Genomic DNA, 20,674 nt, shown 5'->3' with positions numbered 1-20,674 from the left:
AATATCCTTATTGTATGTAATTTTTTTTAGTTCATCAAAACTACACTACAGGGCTTCCCTGGTGGCGCAGTGGTTGAGAATCCGCCTGCCAACGCAGGGGACGCGGGTTCGTGCCCCGGTCCGGGAAGATCCCACATGCCGCGGAGCGGCTGGGTCCATGAGCCATGGCCGCTGAGCCTGTGCTCCGCAACGGGAGAGGCCACAGCAGTGAGAGGCCCGCGTACCACAAAAAAAAAAAAAAAAAAACTACACTACATTTTACTCCTATCTACATTTTACTCCTATGCGTAAAGGTTTTAAGAAACTTAAGAAAATAAAAACAATGAGAATCTGACTTCTTTTTGTTTTTTAAACTTTAAAATTTTTAAATAAAAAAATTCAAAATGACTGGTTTGGGTAGAAAGATAGGAAAAGAAATTTCTAGCTTTCCCTCAATATTTATGGTTTTGAAAAAAGAGGAAACTTTTCCACAACTATTTTATTTTTCCTTGTATATGTTTATTCACCTATTGTTACCTAGACCCAGAAGTTTGGTTTTTTTTTGACCCAGAAGTTTTTGAAGTTACCCACAGTTAAGATATTTAGATGTCAAGATTATTATTGACAGTTGTAAACTAAAGGAAAACCCACAAACCTTATTTATATAATATGAAATATAGTAAATTACTTATTAAATCTTACCAGGTTTTAGAAGGGGGTAGGGAATGAAGCATGCTCTTAAAATGACACATATGGTATATGGCCATATATGGCCTTTTCAAATGACCAATCTACTAATCTGCTTTGGAACGCTGAAGATGGCTGTTTGCATGTGTGGGAGTAACTGAATATAGAATACAAACCAGGAGTGATATTTAGTTCATTTCCTACAGCTAGACTCCAAACTTTCCCACGGACACTAGGGGGCAATCCCTGCCACCACAATTCTCGAACTCTTCTTGTACTACGCCTAGAATTAAAGGGGGAGAAAAAAGGAGAAAGTTACTTTTTATACCAAAAACACTAGTTGCATGATGGTTTATCTAGTCTATGACCAAGTGACTACAGAACACAGAGTTAAGTATGTGATGCACTCTTTTCTTGGGTTCATGTATGTAGGCAAAAAAAGCCAAAAAATATATAGTAATTTAAAGGGAACTGGCTTCTACAACTGCCACTTATACTAAGGATACAATGAGAGAATCAGAAATATGGGGACAATTATGAAAAAAGAAGATAAAAGGAACATAAAAACGCATTGCCAATTCAGTACCAAAAACAAAATCACAACATATTTACTATGGGTAAAGCCCTAGTCTTTGAGAGGCAGCACAGTCTACTGAAAGAAGTGTGCGCTTTAAAATCAGATAGACTTGAGTTCAAATCTGGTTAACCATTAATTGTACAACCCTGGGCGAATCACTTAACCTCTCTGACTTTGAGCTTCCCTATAAGATAAATGGGAGTAAAGGTTATAAGAATCAAATGTGATTACTTGTATAAGGAGCCTAATATAGTATCTGTCACACTGTGACAATATTCAACAAATTCCCAATGCACATCCTACACTAGGCATTGCAGAAGACATCTCCTACCGTCCAGTCTAGAGGAAAAATAAGGTATGTGTAAAAATACTGTCAAAAAATAAAAGGCAAAGTAAGGCAAGAAGTGTATTAGTCTCCAAGTATAATGAGACATCACAGAAGGGAAAGATCATATATATCTTACTATCTTGATTATGAGAGAAGCATATTAGAAGCCACTTTAATAGTTAACATTTAATAAATGCATATTACAATGAAGGTACACATTTAACATTTTCTTTGCCAAAAAACCTGCTATTACATCAATAGTGCATCTTGTAATAGATGTTATGTTAGAATTAAGAAAATATGGTAACTGAGGAAATTAGAAGTTTCATGGATCAACTAACATTTCAGATGGGACTCAAATGATAGGTAAAATTCTGACAGGCACAGAGGGTGGTCAGTAAGGGAAGTAGGCATTAGAGACAGGGATATACAAAAGCAAAGCACAGAGATAAGCATGAAAGTTTTCAAACATTGGTTAATAGTATAATTTAGCTAAAACATAAGATACATGCTGGAAGTCATAAAAATACAAAATTGGAAACGAGACCTTTGGAGACAGACTGAAATTCAGGAAAAGTCTGCTTACTTACATTACTTCCCAATTGGGTAGTATTTCATTGATCCAAATTACCATTGCACTTGCAATGTTTTCTTCCTGTTTAAATCGTTCTTTCATTATTTTTTTTCTTTTATGTGCTTCTTTAATTTCTGTTTTAAACAAGTAAAAATTATTTCAGGAATAGATTCATGAATAATATCTTCATTTATAAATTAAGATACTAGTAGTCCCAGGTTTATGACACAATTACAGAGTCTCTCATAGATAGTCTGCTGCCTTTCTCCTCATAATAGTTTTGTAAAAGTACTTACAGAAAAACTGTGATTCTAGAATAACATTTTATTTCTCTTTAAGAACAAATTTAGTTAGAAAAATAAGAAATCAGCATCATCTTAAAGACAGGCTTGGTCAATTTCATCATGTTCCATCCTACTGAAATTCATTTCCTTTTGATACCAATAAATTAAATATACCAATTGGAGTTAAATTTTATACCTCGTTTTTTAGCCTCAGCCACCATCTCATCATATTCTTGTCGGTGACGTAAAGCTTCTTCCACAGATTTGGCAGGAAGATTTCTGAGGAAAAACAAATTTTACGTCAACTTTTAAAAGACTAACTTAAGTTTATTGACTTCTTTTCTTTTTATAGCTGGATACAAAGAATTTCTAACCCAACCTTCACATTTCATACATTAAGAAAGTATAAAGGGCTTCCCTGGTGGCGCAGTGGTTGAGAGTCCACCTGCCGATGCAGGGGACACGGGTTCGTGCCCCGGTCCGGGAAGATCCCACATGCCGCGGAGAGGCTGGGCCTGTGAGCCATGGCCGCTGAGCCTGCGCGTCCGGAGCCTGTGCTCCGCAACAGGAGAGGCCACAACAGTGAGAGGCCCAAGTACCGCAAAAAAAAAAAAAGAAAGAAAGTATAAGGTTGAAAAGAACTCTGCATCTTAGAAAAGAATCAGAATCCAGGTTGCTAATATTTGTTATACATTTGTGTGTATATAAATTTATATATCATATATATTTGTTTATATATCATTTAAACATGTCCAATTTTAGCCAATAATCCTAGGTTATTTGTTAAACCCGCTTACTATAGTTTTTTTTTTTTTAAGTCAACTTTTTTTTTTTTTAAATATTTATTTATTTATTTGGCTGGGTCAGGTCTTAGTTGCAGCCTGAGGGATCTATTTCCCTGCCCAGGGATCGAACCCAGGGCCCCTGCATTGGGAGTGTGGAGTCTTAACCACTGGACCACCAGGGAAATCCCTAGTCAACTTTTTTGAGGTATAATTTCACACAACAAAACGGACAAACATGTTTTAAGAGTACTGTTTGTTGAGTTTTGACAAATTTATATACCTGTGCAAACAACAGACCAATCAAGATATAGAATGTTGCTATCATTCCAGAAAATTTCTTTTTGACCCCTTTACACTTAATACTTACCTACCTCCTACCTTAAGCAATCACATATCTGATTTCTATCAATACAGATTAGTCACTTGCCTTTAAAGAATTTTGTATAGATTCTTTTGTGCCTGGCTTCTTTTGCTCAGCATACACACACACACACACACACACACACACACACATATATAGTTTTACGTTTTTATTGGAGTATAATTGCTTTACAATGGTATGTTAGTTTCTGCTTTATAACAAAGCAAATCAGTTATACATATACATATATCCCCATATCTCTTCCCTCTTGCGTCTCCCTCCCTCCCACCCTCCTTATCCCACCCTTCTAGCTGGTCACAAAGCACCGAGTTGATCTCCCTGTGCTATGCAACTGCTTCCCACTAGCTATCTATTTTACATTTGGTAGTGTATATATGTCCATATATACACTCTACCACTCTCTCACTTTGTCCCAGCTTACCCTTCCCCCTCCCCGTGTCCTTAAGTCCATTCTCTAGTAGGTCTGCATCTTTATTCCTGTCTTGACCCTAGGTTCTTCATGACTTTTTTTTTTTTTTTCAGATTCCATATATACGTGTTAGCATATGGTATTTGTTTTTCTCTTTCTAACTTACTTCACTCTGTATGACAGAGTCTAGGTCCATCCACCTCAGTACAAATAACTCAATTTCGTTTCTTTTTATGGCTCAGCATATTTTTGATATTCATCCACGCTGTTCTGTGTATTAGTAATGTATTCCTTTTAATTGGTGAATAATGTTCCATTTATCTATGTGGATGGACATTTAGATTGTTTCCAGTTAGGTGCTACTATGAATAAAAACTACTATAAATATTCATTTCAAGTGTGGCTATCTGCATTCATTTCTCTTGGTAAATACCTAAGAGCAGAATTCCTAGATCATAATGTAAGTGCAGGTATATTTTTATAACAAAATGCTTTCCACTTTACTAGAGATTTAAGATACCATTCTGAATAAAAATTTGATAATCAGTTACTTGCATATACCATATTTTGGTTTATAAACTAAATCACAGAGGCAGTGATTTAGATACATGACTATGCAAGAAGAAACACATTTGAATATTACCATATCCAAATATGTCATAATAAGGTCCAGTTTTTGGAATTAGATTTTTTAATTATTTTCAACAGGCTAGGTGGAAAAGGTATGTGACAAACTTTCAAATTATACATTCTACTTCTTCTCTTCTGGAGTTAGATTCCTCAGGTATGTTGTAGCAGGGAGGAATAAAGGTTAGGATGTCTGTTTCAGGCCATAATGGAATAAGAGAGATCAGGTTTATCCTCTTGTCTTAATTAATTAGAAAAATGAGTTAAATATATTAAACAACAGTTTTAAAGATAATTGGACAACAGGCAGCACAAGACAGTGGTCCTTATGAGAAAGGAAATAAACAAGGAAACCCTGCAAATGCCTGACCTAACAGCCTGTTTCCAGGTCTCAGTGGTAGGAGAGAGTGCCAAAACAGAGCCCACCAGTCTTGCTGAGTTGAGGAAATAGAGTTTGAAGTTGGGGAGCCCAGGACAGCCAGAATTTGCATAACAGAGTACCAGAGAGAAGGGAGCTGCAGAGGCTTTGCCTGAACACTGACCTATGCACGTGTGTAATTAAACTATGGTGGCCAGGGAAAGAAACACAAGAAATAGGCAGAACAATCTCAAAATCACACTGGACTGACCCGTCAAAGTAGAAAGACCTCCTAATAGACAGGGTATCAGATAGAGTCCTTAGGGTATTGCCTCCGTAGTAAGGATAAATTAGCCCTAAACTAAAGGCTGTTCTGGAAGCACCCTAACAATGCTTATATCAAAAGGATCAAACCAATTCCAAATAACTTAATTGCATACCAAACCAAAAAAATATTTAAAGGAATAAAAGAAAGTCCAATATCCAACCATGTAAAAATACAATAGCTGGTATCCAATAAAAATTACAAGGGATGCAAAGAAACAGGAAAATACAAACCATAATGAGAAAAAAAATCAATCAGCAGAAATGTCAGACAACAGGATTATAAATCAAGGACGATAAAACTGCTGCTATAAATATACTCAAGAAGGTAGAAGAAAGCAGGAGCATGATAAGAGAAACTCAAGATCCAAATCAAATGTCTACAGATGAAAATTTCTAAAATGATAAATTCCAAAGATGGGACTGACAGCAAATTACATACTGCAGAAGAAAAAAATATAAGTGAACTTTAAGATATAATAATATAAAACTATACAAAATGAAATAGAGAGAAAGAATTCCCCCCCCAAAAACACAAATGAGCTATGGGACATGGAAAAATATCAAGTAACACGTTTAATGGACATCTCAGAAGAAAGGAGGGAGGGCAGAACAAAAAACTGTTGAAGAAACGAAGGCTAAAATTTTTCCAAAATCGAAGCAAAACTATAAATGCACAGACACATTAAGCTCAATGACCCCAAACAGATGGAACATGAGAAAACCATACCAAAGCAACCATAATCTAATTTATGAAAATCACATAAAGGAAAGTCTTAAAAGCATTCAGAAAGTAAAAGAATTCACTGAAGGCTGAAGAAGTCAACAAAGACATGAAAGAAAGGAAAAAGCCTTACTCTTAAAGGATTATGTAGGTGAGGGACGTCCCTGGTGGTCCAGTGGTAAAGAATCCGCCTTCCAGGAACTTCCCTGGTGGCGCAGTGGTTAAGAATCTGCCTGCCAACGCAGGGGACACGGGTTCGATCCCTGGTCTGGGAAGATCCCACAGACTGCGGAGCAACTAAGCCTGTGTGCCACAACTATTCAAGCTCCCGTGCCTAGAGCCCATACTCCGCAACAAGAGAAGCCACTGCAATGAGAAACCCGCACACCACAATGAAGAGCAGCCCCGGCTCGCCTCAACTAGAGAAAGCTGGCACGCAGCAACAAAGACCCGATGCAGCCAAAAAAAAAAAAAAATATATATATATATATATATATATGTATATATATATATATATATATATATATATATATATAAAAGAATCCACCTTCCAATGCAGGGGATACAGGTTCGATCCCTGGTCAGGGAATTAAGATTCCACATGCCACAGGGCAAGTAAGCCCGTGCACCACAACTAGAGAGCCCGCGTACTGCAACTACCAAGCCCGTGCTCTCTGGAGCTTGCATGCCACAATGAAGAACCTGCGTACTGCGACAAAAGATCACACGTGCCGCAACTAAGGCCCGACGTAGCTAAATAAATAAATATTTTTAAAAAGAATATATTCTTAATAACAGTAAACCAACTGGTTGACAGTCAGTAGTTGCATGGCATAAAAGGCAAAAATGACAGGGCTTCCCTGGTGGCGCAGTGGTTGAGAGTCCGCTGCCGATGCAGGGGACACGGGTTCCTGCCCCGGTCCGGGAAGATCCCACATGCCGCGGAGTAGCTGGGCCCGTGAGCCATGGTCGCTGAGCCTGTGCATCTGGAGCCTGTGCTCCGCAACGGGAGAGGCCACAGCAGTGAGAGGCCCGCGTACCGCAAAAAAAAAAAAAAAAAAAAAAAAAAAGAAAAAGGCAAAAAGGACAAATACATCATAAGTGCATATTAAATGTCAAGAAAAGAAAAATAACTGCTCTATCACGTGACGATAAGGCGGGGGAGTGTATTGGCAAAATAAGTGAAAAGGATTAAGCAGTACAAACCTTCAGTTATATAATAAATAAGCCACAACGATGTAATAAACAGCATAAGGAATATGGTCAATAATATTGCAATAACTTTATATTGGGAGGGTTGGTTACTAGATTTATTGTGATCATTTCACAATGTATGTAAATGTCAAATAATTATGTAGTAGTATAAGTAGACAAAAATATACTTATGCAGCGACTTTTCCAATTTTCAGTTTGTATTATTAAATCTGTATCGTTAAAGATATTATGCTATAATACAGAATATATACAATTCATACATTAATTTGGTAAAAAGATGAGGTAGACAAAAAAGTCACTTTTTTTTCCCCTGAAACATAATACTGTACATCAACTATCTTTCAATTAAAAAAAAAAAGATAAGGCAGAGGAAGGTTGAAATAGGAACAGATATAAAAAGCCAAGATTTTATGTTTCATACACTGGGTCATAGAGATTTCTAGAAAATATGCATAAAGCTTGGAGATCAACAATTTTTCCCTATTAGTGTTAGGATTCATCTCTGGGATTAAAAATAATTTTCCCTAACAAACCCATTTCTTTATCTAATTTCTTGGTATCTTTTAAATGAAATAATAATAAGAAAAATTAAAGTTTAAAATTCAAACAGTGTGCCTGATGATCACTAAAATACTTACGATGGTCGATCCTCAAGAATCAGGGCAGTGGTAGAGAGTGGCTCAAATTCAAAATTCTTTCGTCTTGAAGACTGAGGTGGTGGTTTACAGGTTCTCCCTGTTCGTGCTTCATATTCCTAGAGTAGACAAAAATATACATATGCAGCAACTAACTTTCCCAATTTGCAGTTTGCATTATTAAATCTGTATCATTAAAGATATTATGCTATAATAAGGTATACAATTCATACATTAATTTGGTAAAAAGATCAGGTAGACAAAAAAAGTCACTTTTCTCCCCCTGAAGCAATATAAACTATGAATTTATATTATATGTAAAGTATGAAAGTATGTTCAAAGAGAAGATATAAATTAGGTAAGGTTTTAGAAAGATATTCCTGCTTACTTTCTATGATATCAGTTATCCAAGTCCAGCTTTTAATAATCTACAGCAGATAAGCCTACTTTCTAAACGTTCAGCCAAGATCAATGATGGAAATGTTGACACAAGAAATAGGTAATCCTGCTGTAATGCTCTGAAGATCTCTCTCAAGGGTGACACTGAACCTCTAATCAAACACCGGTTTTTGATTTCAACCTACTCTGAATCTAACTACTATAAATCTACCTACTTACTCTAAATTGAAACAATAATTCGCCAACATATCTTATCCAAAAATATAGCCAAAGACTGTCAAATACTTCACTAAAATTAAAAGATTATTACTACAGTATTTTTCTCATTCAATTGAATTGATAATTCTCTTAAAAGAAGTGAAGTTAATTTAACATGATATGTTTTTGGTGAACACATTTAAATTTCCACATTTGAGCATATTTTTCATAAATGTTCATAAGCTTCTGCTGAAATTTATTTCTAGAAATTTGCAAAAGATCAGTAACAAGATTATCGCTTGTAATTTCCAGAACCCACATTTTCCCCTTTCTAAAAAAAAAAAAAAGTCAAGCTAGTGTGTGATCATCTCCAGATAACAAATATATTTGCCATGACATTCTCAAAGATTACTCAGTGATTTCATGAGTAGATATGCGAGCCCACTGGCTTCTAGAGAAGACATTAATTTAAATGAAGAAAATTAAATGCACTTGAAGTGGTCAAATGTTTCACTTACTAACTAGCAGCTTTCCTACCATGGGCTATAATTCTTTTATTATTATTATCTCTTCTAACTCAAAGACTGTTTCTCCCTACCGAATCTGACAGTTGCAAAATATGAACTGATGATTCCATCCCTCTTAAAAATCTGATAATCTTGTTGAAGATTCATCTTATTGATATCACATTTAAAAAGTTTATGTTGTCTTAGTCATTTTCTATAAACTTCAAGCTTACTTTATGGTTCTGCCACTGTTTATAATGGTTTGTACTACTGTTTTATAACTGTCTTTAGTTTTACATCTCCCTTTCCATCTAATAAATCTATGCTGTTAATCTGAGAGTTCCTTTGCATGACTGCATTGGATTTTTAGAGACTTCTTTCTCAAATTATTTAGAACTGTGTATGTTCATTTTTATTAATTCCCATTTCAAAGAACTGCATAGCCTTTCAGTGTCAAAAGCCATGGGGTCACTCATTCCTTTTTCTCTTTCGAAATTTTCTTTCCTAATATCTAGGATATACATGTAATTATGATCAATGTTTCTTTTCTTCATTACAAACTCAAGTATAACAAATCCCCGTTCCCGCTAATGTTTTTCTTATTAAAAACCATAGAAGCTAAATACATATGAGGTTTGTTATCACTTAAACAGCACTTTGTTTTCCTACAATGTGACCAGGTCTCACTGCCAGACAGAATGCGATGAATACTATCCAATAAAGCATGTTCCATGCAAACAAATGCCAGCACATAGACAGCAAAATAAAACTTCTTTTTCTTTTTGAATTTTATTTATTTTTTTATACAACAGGTTCTTATTAGTTATCTATTTTATACATATTAGTGTATATATGTCAATCCCAATCTCCCAATTCATCCCACCCCCCAAAAAACTTCTAAATCAATATATTAATAATAGCTAGCATTTACTGTCACAATGTACCATGCACTGTTTTAAACACTTAACACATTTAATCCTTGAAACAACCTTGTGAGGCACCTAACTCACAGTAGAGGAAACTGAGGCACAAAGATGTGCAGTCACTTGCCAAAGGTCATAAATTGCAGGCAGGGTAGGCTCCAGAGCTTGGCCTTTTAATGATCTATTATCTTACTATGTATTAGCAGACAGTCAAGTAACCATCTATGACAATTTAAAATAATGAGATAGATGAAATCATTCAGTGAGAGGCTGATAGGGATCTTTAAAATGGGAAGATCGAGCTAACAATACCTCAATCACTGATCCATCTAAACATTATTTTAAAAGACCAGCACATAGTATGTGTTTCCTGATGCAATATGAAGTACATAGCATCATTCTTGAAGCATTCTTGCCAAAAGAAGAATCAAACAAATATGATTAAGCCTATAGAACTGTACTTGGGCTTTCCTGGTGGCACAGTGGTTGAGAGTCCGCCTGCCGATGCAGGGGATGCAGGTTTGTGCCCCGGTCCGGGAGGATCCCACATTGCTGCAGAGCGGCTGGGCCCGTGAGCCATGGCCGCTGGGCCTGCGCGTCCGGAGCCTGTGCTCCACAGCGGGAGAGGCCACAGCAGTGGGAGGCCCGCGTACCGCAAAAAAAAAAAAAGAAGTGATAACCAAATAAGTCATATATGCTCAAGTTTACATAGAAAAATATTAAGGAATTTGAACTATAAGGGGTTTTCCTCTGGAGGCTTAGACTAGAAATGAAGTGCATTTGTCTTACTTTAAATTATTCAGTACTGTTTGACTTTTCTTGCAAGAAATAAAATAGCTTGTTTGTAAGAGAGATCATTTTATAGTCACGGTGGATAACTCACAAAGATTTTACTGAAGAGTTGGGATCAGAACTGGGGCAAAAATGATAGGTATTAATTACATAGACAGAAAGGATTGGAAAGAACATGCCAGGGGGAGCAAGTGAAGGCATGGATTAGGGAAACACATTAATCTCACTGAATATGAAAAAAGGATGAGAAATAAAGTACAGGCTAAATTATGGGGCCTTTCACTGGCAAAAATATTTGGAATTCATGATGAACAAAATGGAGAGCCACTGAAAGTCTGAACAAAAAATGAAAAGTCTTCTATTAAAAATTAACTAAATAAGTACACGTTTAATAAGAAAGGCAAGACAAAAGTACAAAAATATCATTTATTTATGTATCTACCTTACAAATGAGCTTTATACAGAATTGTCACTCAAATATTCTTCACATGAGAGAGGAAAGAAGCTGTATTCTAGTATTTTCTATCACAGATGCTTAGCATAAAAATGCTTTAAATTTCTAGAGAATAATTATTTTAAAAGCTTAAAACATGATATCAATCCATACTTATCTGAAAGTAGGATAGATTCATACATCTTTAATGACTTAAATATTTGCCAAATAACTTAAGGTGCTCTTCTAACATGATTAAAATTACAAATTATATTAGAAGTAGTAAAATATTAAATATCAGTATTTTCAAAATTTATCACAAAGTGATATCAAATACATTTAGGCAAATGTATCAGACTACAGGACTAATATTCCATATATTTAGCTAATTGTGGTCTCTGTTTGACCAAGAGGCTCACAGCACCAATCAGAGACTCCACTTCTCTACTACTCTCTCAGCTATGCCCTCCTCCATGTGTGGGCTTCATCTGGAGGTTGGCTTGCTGCTCAGAGAAATGACTGTAGCAAAGCCAGTTGTCACATCCTCATAGCATAACTTTCAAAGATCCTCTAGTTGCTCTTCCAATAATAACTCTCACAAAATACAAAGAAAGCATCCTTCCTGGAAGGTCCCAGGAAACACCCCATTCAACACGCAATCACAATGACCTGAAAAATAAGCTTTATCAATGAGTTAAAGTTAATTAGGGCCTATCCCTATAGGTGAGGAAAATCACATAATTCTTAGATGAGTCGAAGGCAATAGAGAGAGAAAATAGTGTTCAAGTTATTGATAAGTAGTTGATATATATAATAAGACTTCATTTAAAAATACAACCAAATAATATCTCATGGGAGAAATTCCTGAAGTCATTTTCACTTTAAATCCGTGTGGGTCATGTCATAAAAATCCCCTGTATATTCCTTCCATAGAAGTTTAATAAGGAACAAAAAATTGATAATTTTATAAGTTATAAAGAAACTTTACAATATTAAAAAGCAATTGGAAATATCATAGTCCAAGAAAATCAGTAAATAATGCTAGCTATAGCAAATCACTGTTTGAAAATATCACATCGATCTACCTCATTTCCTGCCAACAAAGGTCAGTTGTTGTTGTTTGGTTGGTTTATTTTTTGGCCATGTCGCGCGGCACGTGTGGTCTTAGTTTCCCAACCAGAGATTGAACCCAGGCCCTCGGCAGTGAAAGCGCATAGTACTAACCTCTGGACCGCCAGGGAATTCCAAAGGTCAGTTTTAACTGACTTATTTTCATGAGTTGTTGGGAGCTACCTACCAAAGGTTAAGAGGCATTTAGTTTTTCTTTTAACTTAGGGAATGTATTTTTATGGGGTATTGTAATGAAGCCTGTTTCTTTTTTTAATTTAACTTATTCTTCATCTTCCACTCAAAATATTGTTCTATGGAATGTTTACTTTAACTGGGGTAACTAGAACAGAAGGTGAAACCAGCGCTAGGGGCAGGCTGGCAAATATCTGTAGGATAATTTATTCTAGCTACTGTAAGAAAATTTGAGTCAAACAGGCAATTAACTCTAAGTCTGATCAAAAGATGGTTGGCAATTGCTGTCATCTCCACAAGCATAAAGTAGAAAAAATTACTTACAATTCCAAGGCAAAGAAATACTGGATTCACATAAACGAAAAAGATGTTTTTCCTCAAAATAATATCTTAGAAAAGAGAAAGCACATTTGCTTAACAACATCTCATTTTATGGGTGCTTTTTCTCTATTAATTTGAACAGCAAAGCACTATTTGGAGAAGGTGCATTACCCTGAAACTATCTCAGTCAACACTAGTTTGGAAGGTGACTTTTTTAAAAATAATTTTTAAAAATAAATTTATTTTATTTATTTATTTTTGGCTGCATTGGGTCTTCGTTGCTGCGCACAGGCTTTCTCTAGTTGCAGCAAGTGGGGGCTACTCTTCGTTGTGCTGCGCGGGCTTCTCACTGCTATGACTTCTTGTTGCAGAGCATGGGCTCTAGGCGCATCAGCTTCAGTAGTTGTGGCACGCGGGCTCACTAGTTGTGGCTTGCGGGCTCTAGAGCACAGGCTCAGTAGTGTGGTGCACGGGCTTGGTTGCTCCGTGGCATGCGGGATCTTCCTGGACCAGGGCTCGAACCCATGTCTCCTGTATTGGCAGGCAGATTCTTAACCACTGCGCCACCAGGGAAGCCCCTGGAAGGTGATTTTTTTTTTTTAATAGGTTTTTTTGTTGTGGCTTTGTTAAATTGGAGAAGGAAAGGAAGAAAATGGACATAAAGTAATGAAGGATTCCCGGAGGTATAACCATTCAGTTGCAAACTATCATAAAGAGCCTTTTAAACATTACCTTAAAGAACAATACAGGAAGAGATTAGGTTGTAGAGATCATAATTTTATACTTATAGAGCAAATAAAAGAAAAAATGTAATGCATCTGGAAACCTGTGGCTTGAGACAAAATTTTAGTAACAAGATAATACACTTAAAAAGCACTATATCTCCTACAACTTTGACGAAAGTGAAGATGATGTGCTCTGGGGTTAAAGACCACAAAAGTGGTCTGAACATACCACTGAACATACTGACATCAAAGATGTATGCAAACAGATTCAAATAAAAAGGCACTATTTCTTAATATATTATTATATATGTGAATTGAATATGTAATTAGAAACAACTAAGTATTTGGTTTTCATCTACATTCCTAAAACTAATACATACGTGTTGGACAAAAAAATTCTTCAGAAAGATAGGTAGATTCCCACTTGGTGGACTGGGTAATTCATACCAACTTCCTTGCTGAAAACAACCTCTGGGATCCCAAAGGGGTAACAAACAAGGTGAGCCTACCGATCATTCCATTATTATGCATGGGGGCAGTTCTGGACATCCAGTGCAGGAAGGGAAAACTTGAAGAAAGCCTGGCTGTTAGTTGGAATGGTCAATGGGGGCCAGAATTTGTGGGCCAGAGTAGCAGAAAAGCACTCCATTGAGAAAGAGCTCCAGAAATCTGCACAGGAGTCCTCTTGAGTCTTTAGCTGAATACCAAACTGCACATGTGTAAGGCTAAACACTACAAGGCTGGGCAAAAAACAACTTCTGGGGAAAGAACAGTTACTGTGGATGGTAAGCAAAACATTTTCCAGAGCTCACCCATGGCTGAGAAGTATTCATATTCCCACCAACCAGAATGGAAAGTCTTCACTGAATACATAGGATATTCAGGAGAGACCTGAATGCTCAGACTCACCCGAAACTATGCAAGTCAGAAGACAATGGAAAAACCTTTAAATTGCTGGAAGAAAAAAAATAATAAAATAATGGGGGAAAAGCCTGTTGATTTAGGATCCTATACCAAAAAAATATATCTATCTTTGAAAAATAAAAGCACAATAAAAATGTTTTCAGACAAACAAAACCTGAGAGAATCTGTTGTCCGTGGACCTGCTCTATATCTTAAAGGAAATCTTTCAGGCAGAAAGAATACATCATATGAAAACATGAATCTACACAAAGAAATAAAAAGCACCAAATATAGTAAATATGGGAAACATTTTAGAAAAGACATAAATAAGAGACAAAAATATAAAAGTCATTTTTAAAAGGATATCTGACTACTTAAAGCAAAAATAAGACCAGTGTATTGAGGGGCTTACAGCACAAAATCAGAAGGGAGAGAAAGGCAGTATACTGTTGTAATGTTATTACATTATGCTCAAAGTGGTATAACATTATTTGAGCATAGATTGTGATAAAGATAAATATCATAAGCCCTACTGCAGCAGTTCTCAACAGTGTCCCAGAGATGGTTTCATGAGGTTTGCGAAGTCAAAACTATAGTCCTAATAGTGCTAATAGTTTGTCAATGTGTTGACATTAGCACTAATTTTGCTAAAGCAATATATATATTTCTTTGCGGTACGCGGGCCTCTCACTGTTGTGGCCTCTCCCGCTGCGGAGCACAGGCTCCGGACGCGCAGGCTCAGCGGCCATGGCTCATGGGCCCAGCCGCTCTGCAGCATGTGGGATCTTCCCGAACCGGGGCACGAACCTATGTCCCCTGCATCGGCAGGCGGACTCTCAACCACTGCACCACCAGGGAAGCCCCTAAAGCAATATTGAGTAAAACTGTTGATGCCCTAGCACAAATCAAGGCAGAGACACCAAACTGTACTACTAATCACTGTGTTCTTCATGACATGCACTCACAGTTTAAAAAAAAAAGGGGGGGAGGGGGGAAGGGATGGCCAATTTCACTTTTTAAGTGAATTAATAAATACTTCATCCTTTCAGTTTTAATTCTGGGTACAGTAGTAATTGACAAACAATCCCCATAAACAAGAACTGTTTGAGATCCTTCATACCCAGAATCCAAAGCAGTTGTAAAAATAAAACGTTTGAGAACTGTTGGCCAAGAGCAACCACTGAAAAACTAAAACAAAGGTATATTGAATAAGCTAACAGTGGAGATAAAATGGAGTACTAAAAAACTCATTTAATCCAAAAGAGGGCAGGAAATGAGATAAAAAGAAACAAAGACCAGATGGGACAATTTGAAAAGAAGTAGCAAGATAGGAAATTTAAAACAAGTCATACCAATAAATGACACTCCATTTAAAAAGAAGAGAGTATTAGACTGCCTACATAGACCCAAATATAAGCTACATACAAAAAAAACCACTTTAAATATGAAGATGGATAAAAAGTAAATGGATAGAAGAATAAATACCATGTAAACACTAAGTGAAAGCAAGCTTCAGTGGCTAAATTAAAGTTAGACAAAAACTTCATAATAAGAACCATTACCAGGGCAAAAAAGACATTACATTAATGGTAAAAAAGTCAATTCATTTAGAAGACATAAATACGAAGCTTCAAAACAAAAAGAGAAAAAAAAAAGCAAAAGGAGAAATAGCCAAGTAGATTATGTGGACACTTTATTACTCCTCTCTCAGTAATTCACAGAACAAATAGAAAATCAGCAAAAGTATACAAGACTTGAACAACACTATCATCTAACATGACCTAATTGACATTTACACAACACTAACCCAACATCAGCAGAATATACACATTCTTTTCAAGGACACAAGGAACATTCCCTAAGACAAGCTATATCTAGGACATAAAATAAGTCTCAATATATTGAAAAAGACTAAAATTTCATAATGTATACTGTATGAGCATAATGGACTTAAATTAGAAATTATTTACAGAAACATCTAGGAAAATTCTAAAATATTTGAAAATTAAAACAACACATTTCCAAAGAATCATGACAAAAGAAATAAGAGAGAAAATATTTTGAATCAAATGAAAATGAAAATTCTGAAACTTGTAAAATGCAGCTAAAGCATAGAGGGAAATGTATAGCTTAATCCACATATTAAAAAGATAAAAGGTCTAAAATCAATGATCCACCTTAAAAAACTAGAAAAAACAAATTTGAACCAAGAGGAAAGTAAATAATAAAGACCAAAAATAAATGAGATAGAAACAGAGAAAGAGGTAAAAATCAGTGAAACAAAAGAGGTATACGTTTGTTTTTTTTTTTTTTTTTTTTTTTTTGTGGTATGCAGGCCTCTCACTGTTGTGGCCTCTCCCGTTGCGGAGCACAGGCTCTGGACGCGCAGGCCCAGCCGCTCCATGGCATGTGGGATCTTCCCGGACTGGGGCACGAACCCGTGTCCCCTGCATCGGCAGGCGGACTCTCAACCACTGAGCCACCAGGGAAACCCGAGTATATGCTTTTTTTTTTTTTGCGGTACGCGGGCCTCTCACTGTTGTGGCCTCTCCCGTTGCGGAGCACAGGCTCCGGACGCGCAGGCTCAGTGGCCATGGCTCACGGGCCCAGCCGCTCCACAGCATGTGGGATCTTCCCGGACCGGGGCACAAACCCATGTCCCCTGCATCAGCAGGCGGACTATCAACTACTGCGCCACCAGGGAAGCCCCCCGAGGTATACGTTTTAAAAGAGCAGTAAAACTGATAACTTCTGGCAAAACTGATCAAGAAAAAAGAAGATACCATTTCTAAAATCAGGAATGTATTGAGAGACAATCTGTATCCATATCACATCACCAGTAGACATTAAAAGGATAAAAACAGAATATTATTAACAATTTTTTCCCAATAAATCCAACAACAGAGGTGAAATGTAAAAATCTCTTAAAAGATGTAAGTTAACCAAGTCTGACTCAAGAAAAAATAGAAAGAAAATAAACTCAAAATGGGTTAAAGACCTAAATGTAAGGCCAGACACTATAAAACTCTTGGAGGAAAACATAGGCAGAACACTCTATGACATAAATCACAGCAAGATCCTTTTTGACCCACCTCCTAGAGATATGGAAATAAAAACAAAAATAAACAAATGGGACCTAATGAAACTTAAAAGCTTTTGCACAGGAAGGAAAAGGAAACCATAAACAAGACAAAAAGACTACCCTCAGAATGGGAGAAAATATTTGCAAACGAAGCAACTGACAAAGGATTAATCTCCAAAATATACAAGCAGCCCATGCAGTTCAATATCAAAAAAACAAACAACCCAATCCAAAAATGGGCAGAAGCCCTAAATAGACATTTCTCCAAAGACATACAGATGGTCAACAAACACATGAAAAGATGCTCAACATCACTAAACATTAGAGAAATGCAAATCAAAACCACAATGAGGTATCACCTCACACGGGTCAGAATGGCCATCATCAACAAATCTAGAAACAATAAATGCTGGAGAGGGTGTAGGGAAAAGGGAACCTTCCTGCACTGTTGGTGGGAATGTAAATTGACAGCCACTATGGAGGTTCCTTAAAAAACTAAAAATAGAACTACCATATGACCAAGCAATCGCACTCCTGGGCATATACCCTAAGAAAACCATAATTCAAAAAGATACATGTACCACAATGTTCATTGTAGCACAGTTTACAATAGCCAGGATATGGAAACAACCTAAATGTCCATCGACAGATGAATGGATAAAGAAGATGTGGCACATATACAATGGAATATTACTCAGCCATAAAAAGGAACAAAATTGAGTTACTTGTAGTGAGGTGGATGGACCTAGAGTCTGTCATACAGAGTGAAGTAAATCAGAAAGAGAAAAACAAATACCGTATGCTAACGCAGATATATGGAATCTAAAAAAAACAGTAAGGATGAACCTAGTGGCAGGGCAGGAATAAAGACGCAGATGTAGAGAACAGACTTGAGGATGCAGGGGGGGAATGGGAAGCTGGGACGAAGTGAGAGAGCAGCATTGACATATATACACTACCAAATGTGAAATGGATGGCTAGTGGGCAGATCAACTCGACACTTTGTGATGACCTAGAGGGCTGGGATAGGGAGGGTGGGAAGGAGGCTCAAGAGGGAGGGGATATGGGGATATATGTATACATACAGCTGATTCACTTTGTTCTATAGCAGAAACTAACACAACATTGTAAAGTAATTATACTCCAATCAAGATGTGGGGAAAAAAAGAAAAAATAGAAAATGTCATACCCCTATATCAATTAAAGTATTAAATTTATAATTAAAAAGCTATTCAACAATAACAACGAAAGCCCCTGCATACTTGGTTTTTTTAAAATATTTATTTATTTGGCTACACCAGGTCTTAGTTGTGGCAGGCAGGAGCTTCGTTGTAGCATGCAGTATCTTTTTTTTTTAGGTGCAGCACGCGGGATCTTCAGGATTTTCATTGCAGCATGCGGGATCTACTTCCCTGATCAGGGATCGAAATTGGGCCCCCTGCATTAGGAGCGTGGAGTCTTAACCACTGGACCACCAGGGAAGTCTCCCCTGCATACCTGGTTTATGTCAGTAATTCTCAATTGGCGTAGACTTTGGCCCCAGGGAATATGTGGCAACATCTAGAGACATTTTTGGTTGCCACAACTGTGAGGGGATGCTACTGGCATCTACTGGGCAGAGGCCAGGGATGCTGCTAAATCCTTCACTGCACAGGAAAGGCCCCCAAGAACAAAAATTACAAGACCTAAAATATCAATAGCACTGAGGTTGAGAAATCTTGGCTTAGATAATTTCACTGTCAAGTTTCATCAAACATTTAAGGAAGAAAAAATACTAACTCTACACAAATTCTTTTAGAATGGAGACGAAGAAAAAAACTCTCAATTCATTCAATGATTTCAGCATTATCCCAATACCAAAATCAGACAAAGATATTAAAAGAAAATTACAGACCATTATCTCAAATGAAAATGGAAGCAAAAATCTTTAACAGGGCTTCCCTGGTGGTGCAGCGGTTGAGAGTCCGCCTGCCGATGCAGGGGACGCAGGTTCGTGCCCCAGTCCGGGAAGATCCCACATGCCATGGAGCAGCTGGGCCCGTGAGCCATGGCCGCTGAGCCTGTGCGTCTGAAGCCTGTGCTCCGCAACGGGAGAGGCCACAACAGTGAGAGGCCCGCATACCAAAAAAAAAAAAAAAAAATCCTTAACAAAGTATTAGCATTTCAACTTCTGTTTTCTGCTCCAGCACGTAAGAAGCTTAAAAGCTGCCAACCCACTCCAATAAGTAAAAAGCTGAACAAACTAAAAAAATCAACAACTCTTCTTAGATTCCTCAGAGAAATGAGGTCACAGGGCAAACTGCTGCCCCAAAATTAGAGAAATAGGTGGATATAGAGAATCACAACTTACCAGAGCAGAAACCTATGAAGAAACCTCTGTGGGAATCAATGCCAGGGTAGGAAAACCTGAACTGTAACTGACAAATTGCTAGAGGCTCAATGTCGACAGGTCTGAGCGCTAAGACTCCAAGAGATCCCAGACCCACATACTTTTTGCAAGTTTTACCTCCAGGAACTCTTATCAGGTACTCACAGTGTATGTCAGAGAAAAATCTCCTTGTGCTTCCAGCAGTAGGAGGGGAAAAGGAACTTTTTTAAAAAAAGATTTAATTTTATTTATTTTTGGCTGCGTTGGGTCTTCATTGCTGCGTGTGGGCTTTCTCTAGTTGCAGCAAGCAACTAGAGAGAAAATGGAGTAGAAACATATTTGAAGGAATGATAACCAGGAATTTCTATACATTAATGTCAACACCAAACCACAGATCATGAAGTTCAGAACACAAAATTTGGCAGGAAACATGCCCAAATAACTATATGTAGGCATAACATATTTAAACTGCAGAAAATCAAAGATTGAAAAAAAAATCTTGAAAGAAGCCAGAGGTGAAAAAAATTCCTTCCCTATACAAAAGCAAAGATAACAATTACATTCAACTTCTCAGAAACCATACAAGCAAGGAGAGAGTACAGAGAAATATTTAAAGTGTTGAAAGAAAAAATGCAAAACCCTCAAATTCTGTACCCTATGAAATTATCCTTCAAAAAAAAAGAAGAAAAAAAGACTTTTCTAAACAAACAAAAAATTGAGAGAATTTGTTGCCAACAGATCTGCCTTGCAAGATCTATTAAAAGAAGCTCTTCACGGGCTTCCCTGGTGGTGCAGTGGTTGAGAGTCCGCCTGCCGATGCAGGGGACGCAGGTT

At 37.0% G+C, this 20,674-nt stretch overlaps 1 protein-coding gene across 4 annotated transcripts in view; it reads right to left on the bottom strand.

Annotated features, from left to right (window-relative positions):
• The window catches only part of TBC1D12 (TBC1 domain family member 12), a 123,286-nt gene that overhangs the window by 17,859 nt on the left and 84,753 nt on the right, over window positions 1–20,674 (bottom strand). For all 4 annotated transcript variants that reach the window (XM_033425589.2, XM_033425587.2, XM_004268363.4 and 1 more), the window contains 4 exons: window positions 7,892–8,007; window positions 2,626–2,708; window positions 2,162–2,279; window positions 843–949 (listed from right to left, as the gene is read on the bottom strand). In XM_033425589.2, the coding sequence (XP_033281480.1) occupies window positions 843–949; window positions 2,162–2,279; window positions 2,626–2,650 (250 nt within the window). In that variant the 5' untranslated portion in view covers window positions 2,651–2,708; window positions 7,892–8,007. The remainder of the gene's footprint in view (window positions 1–842; window positions 950–2,161; window positions 2,280–2,625; window positions 2,709–7,891; window positions 8,008–20,674) is intronic.

The sequence above is a fragment of the Orcinus orca genome, chromosome 14 (assembly GCF_937001465.1).
Source record: "Orcinus orca chromosome 14, mOrcOrc1.1, whole genome shotgun sequence".
Classification (NCBI taxonomy): Eukaryota; Metazoa; Chordata; class Mammalia; order Artiodactyla; family Delphinidae; genus Orcinus; species Orcinus orca.
Note: the sequence above shows the minus strand (reverse complement) of the source record. Positions and strands in the feature narration are given on the sequence as shown.